Source organism: Geospiza fortis, unplaced genomic scaffold (genome assembly GCF_000277835.1).
Source record: "Geospiza fortis unplaced genomic scaffold, GeoFor_1.0 scaffold229, whole genome shotgun sequence".
In the NCBI taxonomy this organism is placed as follows: Eukaryota; Metazoa; Chordata; class Aves; order Passeriformes; family Thraupidae; genus Geospiza; species Geospiza fortis.
This window is the reverse complement of record NW_005054357.1, coordinates 4,297,816-4,311,878: the sequence shown is the minus strand read 5'-3', so window position 1 is coordinate 4,311,878 and position 14,063 is coordinate 4,297,816. Positions and strand designations below refer to the sequence as shown.

The 14,063-nt window shown below is 42.6% G+C and overlaps 1 protein-coding gene across 1 annotated transcript in view; it reads right to left on the bottom strand.

Annotated features, from left to right (window-relative positions):
- HMCN1 (hemicentin 1) overlaps positions 1–14,063 on the bottom strand; it is a gene marked incomplete at its 5' end in the record, with an annotated part of 164,443 nt that overhangs the window by 104,502 nt on the left and 45,878 nt on the right. Inside the window, 5 exons of the mRNA XM_031059162.1 lie at positions 1,964–2,239; positions 7,061–7,182; positions 10,742–10,886; positions 11,139–11,402; positions 11,888–12,008. Of these exons, the coding sequence (XP_030915022.1) occupies positions 1,964–2,239; positions 7,061–7,182; positions 10,742–10,886; positions 11,139–11,402; positions 11,888–12,008 (928 nt within the window). The remainder of the gene's footprint in view (positions 1–1,963; positions 2,240–7,060; positions 7,183–10,741; positions 10,887–11,138; positions 11,403–11,887; positions 12,009–14,063) is intronic.

Below are 14,063 nucleotides of genomic sequence, written 5' to 3'. Positions count from 1 at the left end.
GTGTCAGGTTTGATGCTGCTGTTTCTGAAATGGAACATTGATGTGACTCCCGTGCCAGCATCTGTGCAAATACAGCCTGGAGCCTTTGTGGGCTGACTTTGTACCCCAGTTGTGTGCTCTGTGCTCAGGAGAACATACTGTCCCCATCTCTCACTGCCCCCCATGACCAGGACACAGGTAGGGCACAGCCCTGTGTGAAACTTGGGCCTCTCTGTAGTCTGGGGGTGCTACACAGACCACTCTGGAAGGTCCTGGAATGCAGTTTGATAAAGCCCATGGAGTGCTAGGACTAAAAGTATGCGCTCAAATTTGGAGTTGCTCAAGTCCTCCCATCAGATTGGTCTTGTATGGAAACATAAATGAAATTATGGGAGGATTCCTTACTTTTTCAGGTGCCTAGAGGACTATGTTGCAGCTTAATGGAAATCATTTTTTCCAGGCAAATTAAAATGAACAAAAGTAAGAGTACTTGCAAACCCTTCAGATACCATTCAGCTTCTGCATGCAACCATTGGGAAAGCTGGCAGTAGATTACTTTTTCCAAACAAAACAGGCAGGCACTACTGCAGAAAGCTGAATTCAGCTGCAGCTTAGTGTTTCTTAGGTATTTATTCTGTTCTAAGCATCCCTTACAAAAAATAAAGAAAACTCAACTCCAGCTCTCAGCTAAGGCTGTCTGAGCTGCCCAAGAGGGTTCTCTCAAACATGTTTGAAAGCTGTTAGCACCACCAGGACCAGCCAAAATGTAATTCCCAACCATTTGATACAATCATTCCACACATATAAGGGATTGGAAACTTAATATTCTGTTGTGGTAGCAGTAAAACTCCGTTAGATTTACTACAAAAAAACACCAGAAGCAATTTGGTTGGTGTATTAAAGCTCCCAGCCGAGCTACACACATTAGGAAGGAAAACCTAAATCCCAGTAAGAAGAACGAGGGAGAGGCCATTTCTCTTGATGCCTCTGACATGCTTGAATGAGTGTCTTAATGGAAAAATACCGTACAATTCAAAACTAGGTTTTCCAAATGCATGGGGGGTGAAGTTTTTTCAATACTTCTTTTCCTTTCAGCTTTGTTAAAAATTTAGGTTAGAGAAATCTAAGTTAGTTAGAAATTAAGTTCTAACTCTGCTGAAGCAATCTAAGGGTAATTAAAGCAGATATTGAAAAACCACACTTCATTCTGCTGCATTTTGTACTAGGCCCTACACAAGTGGTTCCAAACCTACTTGCTCTACCTTGGTAACCAATATGGGAAAAACAACACCCCTTTAATAACTTTTACAACTCCACTTTCAACCTCTGTTTTGGAGCACCTCAGGTCAAGCTATACCATTCAAAATTTATTTTTTCCATAATTCTAAGTTTTCAATTAGCTAACAAATTACTAAAATTAGAACAGAAAAGTTAATTAATGACAGTACCCCTCTCTACACAGATCATGGCCCAGCAGCATCGCAAGCAGCAATCTGTTGGAATCACAAGTGACAATAATTTTCTTTCTGTAAGATTTTGAGCTCTATCTCTCCTCATCTATAGACAGGCAACAAAGAACCGAGGTTCAAACCTCCACACAATCAAGGCAAATAGAAAAAAAAAACTGCAGTACTTCAAAATTTTAAAAATATTTGCTCCAATACCAAATATTGCATTTATACATATTTGTTCCTGGTATACAGCAAAAGCCCAGATGTAGATTTGTTTGGTCTCGCTCATGCTGCCTTTTTTAGTTCTGACTGATTTTTTATGAAATCACACAATGGTTTGGGTTGGAAGGGATATTAAAGCCCTTCTCGTTCCACCCCCTGCCATGGGCTGGGACACATTCCACCATCCCAGGTCGCTCTGAGTTCCATCCAGCCTTGGACACTTCCAGGGATGGGCCTGTCCAAGGCAGTGGGCAGCCTGTTCCAAAGGGAGCCCTGCCAAGAGAGCCGCGGGTGCGGTATCCCATCATTACCTTGCACAGTAAGGAAGACAGAGGCTGTGGCAGATCCGCCCTCGTTGGCAGCAGTGCAGCTGTAGCTGCCCGCATCCGAGAGCCGGGCTGGCCTCAGCTCCAGAGACAGGTTGGCCAGGACACGGAGGCGCAGCGGGTCCTGCAGGCGCGCGTCGCGCCCGTGCCGCTGCCAGGTGAGGTTGTAGTGCCCTGCGCTCAGCACCAGGCAGCTCAGCACCGCCCCGGCCCCGGGCAGCACCGTCACGTTAGCGGGCACCTGCAGCACAGGCGGCGGCTCTGCGGGAATGAGAGCAACAGGGTCAGAGACACGTTTCAGAGACTGTGGCATTCACATTCTCTGAAAAAACTCCTTCACCCAGGATTTTTGTCCTGGGAAGCTGAGAGGCCTCGGAGAAAAAGCAAAACAGTTCTTATCTCATTTGCTGCACCTATGTTGTTCACAAGTGGAACGCATTGTGGAAGATCGCTTACCTGAAGGGAATTGATAATTGGATTCTGGTGTGAGTTGTTTTGACTCATTGGCCAATTACAGCCAAGCTGTATCGAGACTCTGGAAAGAGTCACAAGTTTTCATTATTGTCTTTTTAGCATTGAGTCAGTATCCCTTCTGTATTCTTTAGTACAGCACTCTTTAATATAATATAGTATTATAAAGTAATAAATGAGCCTTTTGAGAACATGGAGTCAGGTGCATCATTCCTGCCTTCATCGGGGCATTCCCAGCAAATACAACAAGCAACCTTTCAGCATTTGCACATTCCTGATAAACAACTCTAGGCACACTACAGAATAAAAAAAAAGTAATATTTAAATATTAAAATCTTTATCTAATACATTAGGTGGTAAATAATGAATGTAATGAATTGAGTTATTTAATAATTCAGGTTTAATATTTGGTTTCATCTCCCATTCTGAAGCCATGAACAGAATTCAGGGCAGCAGCCTCATTCTCTGATGGTGAGCTACCTGCCAGGAGCTCACATCACAAGGACACATTTGGTCTAGATCCAAACTACCACATCCTGTAGGATGAAAAATTACATCCTGTATGAGAAGAGGCAGCTCTGTGTTTTTTGAGAACAGCCAACAAGGGATCAGTGTGACAGCAACAGGAACGAGGGAGACAGGACCATCACAGGCCTCTGAGTCTGATCTCTGCCCCCAGTGTGACCCCACCTGGCAGCATCTGAGCTGTGCAGTAGATTTTTACAGGTTGTATATGGAAAAAAAATATGTTAGTAAGAAATTCTTCCAGCAGCAACAATGGAACCAAGTTAACACCATTAGTTTTAGCACCATTAGTGAGCTCTTTTCATGATGGATTCTATACAAAAATGTGGAAGGAGAAAGCATCCATACTCTGATTAAGGACCTCATGAAATAGGGTAACAAAAGGAGAGGTAATAAACAGTACACACACAGGCAGACACAATGCCAACAGCCACTCCTACTCATGCTGACTGAAGGGCACCAAAAGTTACCAGCATCATTGCACAGAGGGGCCAGCCCAGGCTGTGCAGCTGGTAAGGACACAAATCCGAGGTCCCTGCTACGGTGGGGCTGAGGGGCAGCTGGCAAACTCATGAAAGAATACGCGGGGAAGTGAATCAGAGAGGAGAAAAGGGAGGAATAGGCAGGAAGGGGTATAAAAGGGGTCTGTCCCCTGTAAAGCACTACCAGCCAGTGCCCTGTCTGCCCCAGCCTTTGTCCTCTCTCACTAGTAAATCCCTTCTTTAAGTCTCCCAGGATAAACTCAGTCCCTGTCCTTTCTCTGTATCCCTGCAAATATTAAGTGCCAGCTACTGGGGAATTGGTGTAAGTAGACAGAGTGCCAGCTGCTGGAGTCAGACCAGGGGTTTAGGAACCCCATGTCAGTGACACCACTCCTAGGGGCCTGGGGTCCCAGCCCCAGCTCTTGGAGCCCACAGTGACCTTAGGCAGTGCTGTGTTGCTGCACACGAGGTGTCTCTGGATACATGGGATAAGCTCTGGCAGCCAGGCAGAAGGAATTCCTGCAGCTACGTACAACATCCTTCAACTCTCACTTCCACTCAAATCTCTGGGAATTTCATTATCGTCTCCTGTACGTATTTTATGTTGCAACTCCCAGTATTTGTTACCTTCTTTCTACCTGACCCATCTGTACAGCTCTGTCATGCTCCCAGAAAAAAAGCAAATCCAGTAATATTCTACTGAAATTAAACTTTGAAATCACAGATGGTTAAAACAGCAGCATTCTGCTCCTCCTTGAGATATCACTGATCAAGGAGGCAACATTTCAAGAAAGAAAATGAATTATTTATGACTTTATTCCCATTAAAAATATCACATGTATTCCATGTGGTTTTCCCCAGACTGGTTCTTGAACAAAGAAAACTCTGCAATAAATAATACTTTGAGGGGGATGCTTGTGCAGAAATGAGACAGCTGTAAGAGCAAGACCAAATCTTTATCAGTACACACTAAAACACAACTATCCTAAAAAAGCAAGGATAACAGGAAATTAAAAAAAAAATCTGTATTTATTAAGGGTTAAAGTTACTCCTAAGCCCAGAACCAGCCATAAATCCTCCTCCTCAGTGTCTCCTGGGGGGTCTCAGATGAGGTTCACAAGCTCAGTGCTGGATCCCTGCACAGCACTGTGTGCTGGGTGTGCAGCTCTGCCTCCCTACAAACAAAGTCCTGAACAGCAATCACCCCATTGCCAAATCCATAGACTTTAACCCATGTAGAGGAGAGTCAGGGAAAGTTACACTTGCTTACTGAATGGAGTTTCTCCCCTGTACTTGTATGTTTGGGGTGTTTGAGAGAAACAATAAATCTTCTACTGCTTTCCACAGGTTTATCATCAAATATGTTACCTAAACTCAGGAGAGAGAGATAAGGCCAGTACAGGACTGGAATCCCCATCTTTTCAGTGCCAGTCCAGTGGGACAACACAAGTTTTGGACTACCCCAGCCACTGCCCACAGCAGTGCTCACACTCAGCCATCCCCCAGCAGTTCACTGGCCCTTCAGTTAGGGTGCTGCACAGGCTAACGAGCCGTTTGACATTTTAGAGATTTAATAGGAGTAAGAGTCAAACTCAAGTACTCACTTTCTGTGAAAAGAGAAAATGTTGGCACAGCTCCAGTACCTTTCACACAACAGTTGCCAGAATGGATTATCTGTGCTATACTGTCTGTCAGCTGGGTAAACCAAGAACACTTGAAAAGATTGTTTACTTTGCTTCAAGAAGAAATTTCAAGTAATTTTCTTGCAAATATTTGTACACAAGGATTTCAAAGCATCTCCTCCCATTAATCCTCTGCAGGGCTCTGAACAGAACAAATTGTCATGTTTACACAGTGACTCAGTTCCAGGCCATCTCTTGTGCTTTGTAAATGAGGGGATATGGGATTTTCCCCCCTTATTACTCTTGGCTTTCTAGTGCTACCAACATCACAAGAAAAAGGTCAGGATTCTCCCCCACGTTTCTCTTTGATGAGGAGAATGGTTGCAACTTCCAGACTGAGAATCTTTATGCCCACAATTGCTTGCTCTCTAAGCCATGGTGTGGAACAAGCATCTGGGAATATCCTTTCTGCTTGATTTTTGTGGCTAAAATATAATAACAATAAAAGTAATATAGTGCTCTAGAACTACAGACGTGGGTTAGGACAGATGTTACTGTTCCCTTCTACTCACTATTTCATGTGAATAAAAGGACGTTCCTCTCCTCACATTCATCTCTTGGTCCAAGAGGACTCTTTCTCTACAAACTTTGCCTTGCATAAAATCAGTGCTATCACACTGCTTTCCTAGAATTAGCTCATAGTACAATGAAAGGAACATCTTTGCCTGGAAAAGGGAAGGTGAATGGTTATGGAGCCGCTCTCTTCAGCTGCTGAGATGGTTGTTTTAGGGAATACACAATTAGAGTGTTCTCAGAGCACAGGAGAGGGGAAAAAAAAGATGAGAGTCTTTGTTCATAACATGCAGCAGGGGAAATTCCGACCAGATATACAAAATATTTTCCTAGTGGGGGTAGTTAAGCACTGAAGGCTGCCCACGAACTTGTGAAATCTCCACCCTTGGGGACATTCAAAGACTGATTGGACAAGTTCCTGAAAAACATAATCAAGCCTGGAAGCCAATTCCCTTTGAGCTGTGAATTGGACTAGATGACTTCTAAAGGTGCCTCCAGCCTGAATTGTTTGGTGATTCTGTGATTCATAATCCACCTGGAGTGGCTACCTGGAGTAGCTACTGCAAGAGATAAGAGGCAAGACAACTTTAATTTCAAGCCATTAAATGAAACCCTGAGTTGAAAATGCTGTTGTGAGTTCTCCCATTCCTCCCTGTCACAGATTACCTGCTCCAGTGTTTTTCCAGCTCATCAGCAACAGCTTTCACTTGCTTCAAGACTCATATCTGATCAACACCAACACAAGGCTGTATAGAATGGATCTTTACTACAAACCAGAAATTATTTTTCCCTCTCACTCTGTCTACACTGCAACTGTGAAAAATTAAGCGACAAAATTTGCTATAGTATGGGCAGGGGTCTCATCCATCCACCCACAGACAGAAATAAGCATACTGTTTATTCAAAATTATCTTTGTGATAAGCCCTATTTTTTACCTCATTCATTTTACTTCCTCAAATTTATTACCACTTTTAAGAAATGCAAGGTAATAGATGAGATTTCCAACAATTTACTGAATTTTGTAGTGTAAAAAAGCAGAAATTTGAACACAACTTTCATACATCCTTGTCTATCAGATAACACATGCATACAAACAAGCCAACATATAATTGCTACAAAGTGAAATAAAAATGAGAACAGTTGAAATCCGTTGAGATTTGGGTTTTGAATTCTACAGGTCAGATCTATTCTGCAAGTCCAACTCACAGCAGGAACTAAAACCAAACCAACTCTGATATTTAAAAGAGGTTTGTTGAATAAACCTCAGCTCACCTGTGAATACGGGTAAGGAAAAAACACAGTAATTAAAAATACATTTAAAACTGGGAATGTATTTTATCGGCCCCATGTGCCTTTCTTAGGTGTTGTAGCCCAAGTAACCCACCCCAGAAGGGCGGCTGGGACGCACCTGACACATCGAGGAACGTCTGCGCGCGTCCTGTCCCCGCAGTGCTGCTGGCCACGCACTCGTAGAAGCCCTCGTCGGACACAGACACCTGGGCAATGTCCCAGCTCATGCTGGATGATTCTCTGCAGGAGAAAAGGGCACCCACTGAATCCCTCAAGGAACCAAGACTTACACCAGCTTGGCTTCCTGACTGCAGGCACAGGAGAGTTTCACAATCATTAAGAGGCACGACAGACCCTCTGATGAACCAAACTGGATGTCACTTCATGGATTGTTATTTTCTCCTAAGATTTTGCAGAATGTCCCACTTGCACATCAAAAAATAAACCTTTAACAAGTCAGCAGTTGTCACACAATACCCAAAGGCAGAGTATTTGCTGTCATTCCCTCAGCTGCTTGTGCTCTGTTGTATTTACCACCTGAGAAGACACATTCCTTGATGCCAGTAAGTTTCTGTGCAGAGCCAGTATGAGGTACCAAAGGCATGCCTCTTACCAGCAAAGGCAACAAGGTCTCATCCTCCCACCTGAGCTTCCCAAACTCACAGGCACAGCAATCCAGAGAACCACTGCAGGTATTCTCTAGATCCCAGCAAGGCCAAGACTGCTGAGCAGTAACACCACGCTGGTATCACACACAATGTGAAAGCAAGAAGGGAATAAAATTGCAGCTACGTAGGCTGCTTACATGTGCTCAGTCTCTCATGATACAAAACCACATTTTATAAACTTCTGGTGCTACAGACACACAGAGGACAACATAAATGAGCAAACCAGTGGTTCTGCAGTATCCCAGTGCTCCCCACAGCCTGTTGCTATGGCACATAAACAAAACTGATAAGCACCAAAATATCTGTGAGAGCTTTGGCAAGTAATTGCCACATTACAGGAAAACACTACATTAATGACCCCTTTGTTTGTCTGAATAGATTGATTTATCAGCCCTTAAAGGATACAGAAAGAACAAGAGACTTGGAATATGCATGGAAGGTCAATGCTGTAGCACCATGAGACAGACAATCCAACCACACCACAAATGAAAACAGTGTACAGTGACCTTAAATGGCTTTCTACTTGTTCCCTCTTACTTCATACTTACTCTAGATAACCTAATATATCATACTTCAAATCTATGACATTTCCCACTGTAATGCTGGCACATGGACATGGCAGCAACTGCCAGCACAAAAGAATAAGGTGGTGTTTCTTCCAAATAATGAGTGAGAAACTCCTTTATTTCATGGAAAGTATGTTAAAAGTGAGGTTAGGCAATCCTGTTCTGCTTCCTTCCTGACTCGTGCTACATGCCAGATGTCAAACATGGAAGCCTTGAGAACAGAAGCACAAAGGGAAATGTGCCCGGGGCATGGAACAGCTTGGCAAAACAAAGACCTGTGGTGGACTATTAAAGAAAAATTTAGAAATCAAACCAATACTGGCAGCAAGGACTAACACACAGCTCAGGGCATCTGCTCCACACATGGGCACTGGGTGAGGAGGTGTAACTGCACACAAATCACAGCACATGTCATGGGATAATTCTGCACCTTCCAGCATCACTGTTATCTACCAAATTCATTTTACTGTACATGTAATTTGCTGACTGGGCTGTTTGTGTAGGCAGCTGGGCAACTCCAAACACTCGAACTCCACAGCCCAGATGACCCCCTGGCTGTCAGTCATACAGAGAGCACAATGGTGCTTGGGTTGTGCCACACCTCACCTCCTGGACCACGCTGCTCCAGACCCAGCTGGGAGCTCACCAGCAGAAGCCTACAGCTCACAGGAGAAATGAAATCTATAATTTCACTTCCTAGCACATGGTTTGGAGGGATATATTCTGCATAGTTTACTAGACTTGAATAACAACCACAGATATAGTTGATTATCAGTGCATTTTTTATTATCATGGTTGTTGTTTTGATTAATCACATGAATTGCCTTTCTTGTCAGAATTTAATGTCTTATTTTTGCTGATTGTAATCTCTGCAGGATTGGTGGGATCTGCTATTTGCAATACAGAATGGGTTTTTAAGACACTTTAGTGCTCAGTTACCACTGCCTACTGGAATGAGGTGCTCAACTACTGCTCTTGACCTCCTTTATCAGGCTGGTAAAAAGCGCACTGGGATATTAGGAAAAACCCAAATTTTATTACTACACTAACACAGGATGCAGAGATGTAGAAAGACAAAGCTGTTACAATTTTACAAAAATTTCTTCCTCCTAGCATATGTTACTAATTTAAAATTAGGGGTTATTACTGGAGCTGATAGTACCAAAATAAAAAAAAAAAATTCAGATTTCAAAGTCTGTTCTCCTCATGAACCTTGAGCCTGTAGTCATTCTAAGGGTATTTTCACATAGACAATTGTCCCAATAGAAACACAATATTCAACTCATAAACCATTTAGGTTTTGAAATAAATATTAAAACAGTTGAGTGAAGACATCTCAACACCAAAACAAAACTCATTCAATGCAGAGGAATACTACAGTTCAAATCTGCACTGAACTACTAAGCTGGACAAACCCTGCCTGGAACTTCACTACAAAAAAGAGGCAAACAAGTCAAGCTGAATTAGATCCTATTTAACTGTGACCAACAATATCTGGCTTGAGATATGTTTTGTTAAATTAACTTGGATGATGTGTTCATTCATCTGCTCTGTAACAGAAAAAAGAAAAATGCAGTCGAATCAGCGGTGCTGGATGTGTGAAGAACAAGGAGAAGTGTGGGGTTTGATACCTAAGGAATGGAAAACATTACACAGCAGCCCAAGTATGTGCTGTGCTGGGGCTGACTGTGTGTCAGTGGCACCTCATTAAAACCCAAACCACACCAAGCTGCAGCATTTCCCACTGCCAGCAGAGCACAAGGGAGCTGCAGGATGTGTTCACTTGGGTATGCTGTACCTGCTGGGCAATGCAGAATTTAGTCTACAGTCTGTTCCTGAGGTGCTTTGGGTTGCACAGGAGGCTGCTGACACTGTTTGCTAGGGCACACTTACCATTTGGGTTTAACAAACAGAATTAAAAGGGGCACTTTATGAGTATTTTAACTAACTAACATTTTTTTATTATTCTCTCACCTACAGAGAAAGGGCACACAATTCTTTTTCTGTACAGAAATCTGAAGAGCCTTCTGGTATATCCCACATAAATTTTGTTATTTTGAGAGATTTTCTGAAGATGAAGGTTTCTAGGGCAGGTCATAAGACATACTTCTAGGGCATCCATGAAAGGCATTAAAAATCAAACGAATTAATGTATGCTCAGTCATCTACATGTCACTGGGGCCAGAGTGAGGGGTGTGTTTAATAAACAAAGCTAGTTACCAATTTTGCATAACATTAAAAAATATAAATTAAAACTATTTGCCTTCTAGACTTTTAGACACAGTTTATCATAATGTTAGAGCACACACTGAGGGGAATTTAGGCAAGAAACTTATAAATTCCATCACATGTAGAGTGTACACCCTCCTCTATACATCATATATAGACATATCTCTCTCTATATAAATATTATCAATATCTCGATATAACACAGCTTTCCTGATGAAGAGTAAGAAAAATAATAGACTAGAAGGATGTAGACAGCACAGAGGTGTAAATAATAATAGAAATCATAAGCTATAAATAGGAAATGAAGCAGCACTGTGAAAAAAGGCCACTACTTACTTGAAGAACTGATCCACTCCCAGCTTTACTCCATTTTTAGTAAATCTCTGAGTAAAAGGTATAAGGCTATCAACGTGGCAAGGAACAGAGCCTGGCTGTAAATAATATCCTGGAGTCTTCATGGGCATTGTAACTTTGGGGGCATCTGAAGAAAGAAAACATTCCCCAGAAAGCACATTAACAGCTACTCACACACATCCAATCCTTTCCTCTTATTAAAAGGAAGATCAATTTCTGACTCCACTTAGCGGGTATTGACCATCATGAACTAGAGACAGAACTTTGGAAGGAAACAGCACAGAAAGTACTTGCATAAGTTACAAAAGCATACAAGACCTCAATTTTAACTGATTCAGATGAGACAAATGAACAGTCAATTCACGTTAAAGTCACTTACCAGGAATAATACTAGAAAACAAAACACTTGAAACTCTCTGAAAAAGATAACCATCCTTGTCATAGCCCGTTATTTTAACAAAAAAAGCTTCATCTGGTGGAATGAAATCAGAAATATTCCATAGTCCATAGGGCTTTCTGTCAGGATAGTATTTCACAGGCAAGGTCTTAAGGAGTTCCCCTGTAATACTCAGAAGTTCCAGTCGGTCTACTCTAGCTGGAAGCAGGATCCCTGTGGTATTCAGCAGCATGAAGGTAGGAATCCCTAGAAAAACAGAAACACACTATTTTAAGTGCTAAAGAAAACAGATAATTAAAACATGAAAGATTAAATTCCATCTGCATGGCTCATTACCCCATGAATGCAGCATTCAGCTCCAGCCCTTACCTACTGAGTAGGGACAGACTAAATTGTGCTCAGCTGAGCTCTGCTTATTAGCTGTGAGGAGACCCAGCTGGGGAGAGTTTAAATTACTGATTTCCAACAGGTGTTTCTGAAAAAGCAGCTTCTTTATTAACTCCTCACCATGCCTCTAGGTCAAAGGCTTTTTCTGAAGCTCCAAAAATAACAGAAACAGCACTGGATTTTGAAGCATAGTTAAGAATATCTGTATTTATGTCACACAGGTACAAAGCCCCTTCCAGGAACCAACCCACAGCATCCCCAGAGTTATCACAAAGCTCATCATAGAGCTCTACTCGATTCTGGGGGCCTGAAGGTATTTAACATGGACTGCAGTGGAAACAAACCTTGCACTGGCCTGCTGGATGTTTTTTTGAAGTCCAAGGTGGGCTTTCTGGAGAAGCCAGCCCTGAAGTCGATGGTGCTGAGCCCCGTGATGCGCACAGAGTGCCTCCCACTGCTCGAGGTCTGCAAAACAGCCAGCACATGGAATCTGCACTGCAGGCACTGCACAGAGCTGAGCCAGCCCTGAGCTCAGGGACTGACTCCAGCACAGCTCACAGCAGCACAGCCTCATGGCTCAAGTAGTAAGGAACAGCACCTTGAATAAAGCTTTGCTTTCACACCCAGCCCTACAATTGTGGTGTCAGCAAAGAGAGCCAGTTTGTCTTGGAAGGAAATCACACCAACAAATCCACAGCTCCTACCATGTGCTACTGCCGGCAATGGCACTGGTCTGGGAGTTAGGACCTGACTGTTACAAACTCCACTAGAAAAAATGGTGAGTGAATCAGAACTCAACAGAAAAATCTATGCATTAAGGTGGTTCTCTTCCCTGGCCAAGGGGGAACAGAGGATGCACAGGTACCTCTCTCCTCTGGTCTGTACCCTTGTACCCTCACCTTGTCATTCTGCTTCAACCAGCAAAAAACAAATCAGAACAACCCCCACCCATCCATCACCCTTGAACAGCCTGAGCCTCATGTTCTGCAGAGTACAGCTGCTTTGATGAATATCTTTCATCTTAAAGAAGACAAATGAAAATCATTATAAATTACTTCCTATGCAGAGAAATAAAGGTCAGGTGCTACTTGCCAGAGGTGCACAGGAACCCATGGCTTTTCCTCCTCACCTACTTCTACACCCTTCAGGTGTCTGGAAGCTTCCATTGAGCTTTCCCTGGAGTTTTACCTGGTCCTTTCTCAAATTCCTGCAGCTCTCTGGGAGAGGTTACTCCAGAGTAACCCCCTCTGCCACTGCTGCATTTGAGTATCAAATTAAACAGTTGTTTCTTCTAACTAACAGCCTTTGGACAGGCATTAGACACCATGACAAATCAATGTCTATGTGATTAAAACAACATATTTCCTTCTATTTAGTTAGCCTCTCACCTCAGAAATAGAACCACTAAAACCTTTTTTATATAAGCCAGCTGTTAACAATATAAAGAAATATTTAATTGTGCCAAACAACTCAAGGTATCAAGCGTTAATTGCCAGTTAAAATTTCATTAGATAAATTCAGTGATAAAGTTCTGTTTTTATAGCTTGGTGCATCTGTATAAGGACTTTATGGTGTGAATAAAATTTTCACAAAGCTTAAGTCATAAAATCTTTGTGTAAATAAACCAAGCCAGTGACTAAAGCCAAGTAAACAATCCACAGAAAAATATACTGGGAAATCATTTCTCTTTATGAATTACTCCAACCTTTGGATATTTGCAACTTTTACGGCTGGAATAACCTTATAAAATTTTACCATTTCCTAATAACAATAAACACATCTCTCACTGTCATGTCTAGGAGATGGAGGTGTTTAGGCAAACACAAGGAATTAGTTTTATCACACAGGACTGCTTTCCAATTATTATCTTTACGTCTCTTCTCATTATTTGTAGTTGAACATGGATTACAGAGACTGTACAGTGTTTGCCATCCCAGGTTGGATGAGTACAACCAAAAGAGCAAATACGTATTTTTGAAAGATGCTTTCCTGTCTTGCAAACAACATCACAAAATTGCCCAAAATACAGTATCTATGAAGAAATGCATGACCTGGCTTGCTCATAAAATTTAGATTTAAATATTTCAACTACATATTCAAGAGATTTTCTTCATTTCTTTTTTAACCCAAAACACATAATTTTGAATGTTTTATCCATGCTCTCCATAGAGCTGGAGACAGCATTATGCTGAACTTAGAAAAAAACCCAAAAAAAACCTCCCAACCCCCAGAAAACTTGCAGGCCCTGCCTGCAGGAGCAGCCTGATGGCTTGGCAGGGCTGCTGTCCTGCTGCCAGGAGCACATGCCACCAGTGGCAGCCTGGACATGAGGGGACTGTTGGCTCTGCAGGCATCCCACCCTGAGCCCAGGACTCGTCCCCAGCAGCCAGCACTTGGTGCTGGTACACACCAGTGGCTCAGCTCACATCACACAGCCAGGAGCACACAGGGCTCTTCCTGCACTGCCCCTCTGGGCTGCAGGGCACTGGATATTTGCTGCACTGATCCCTCACCCTAGAA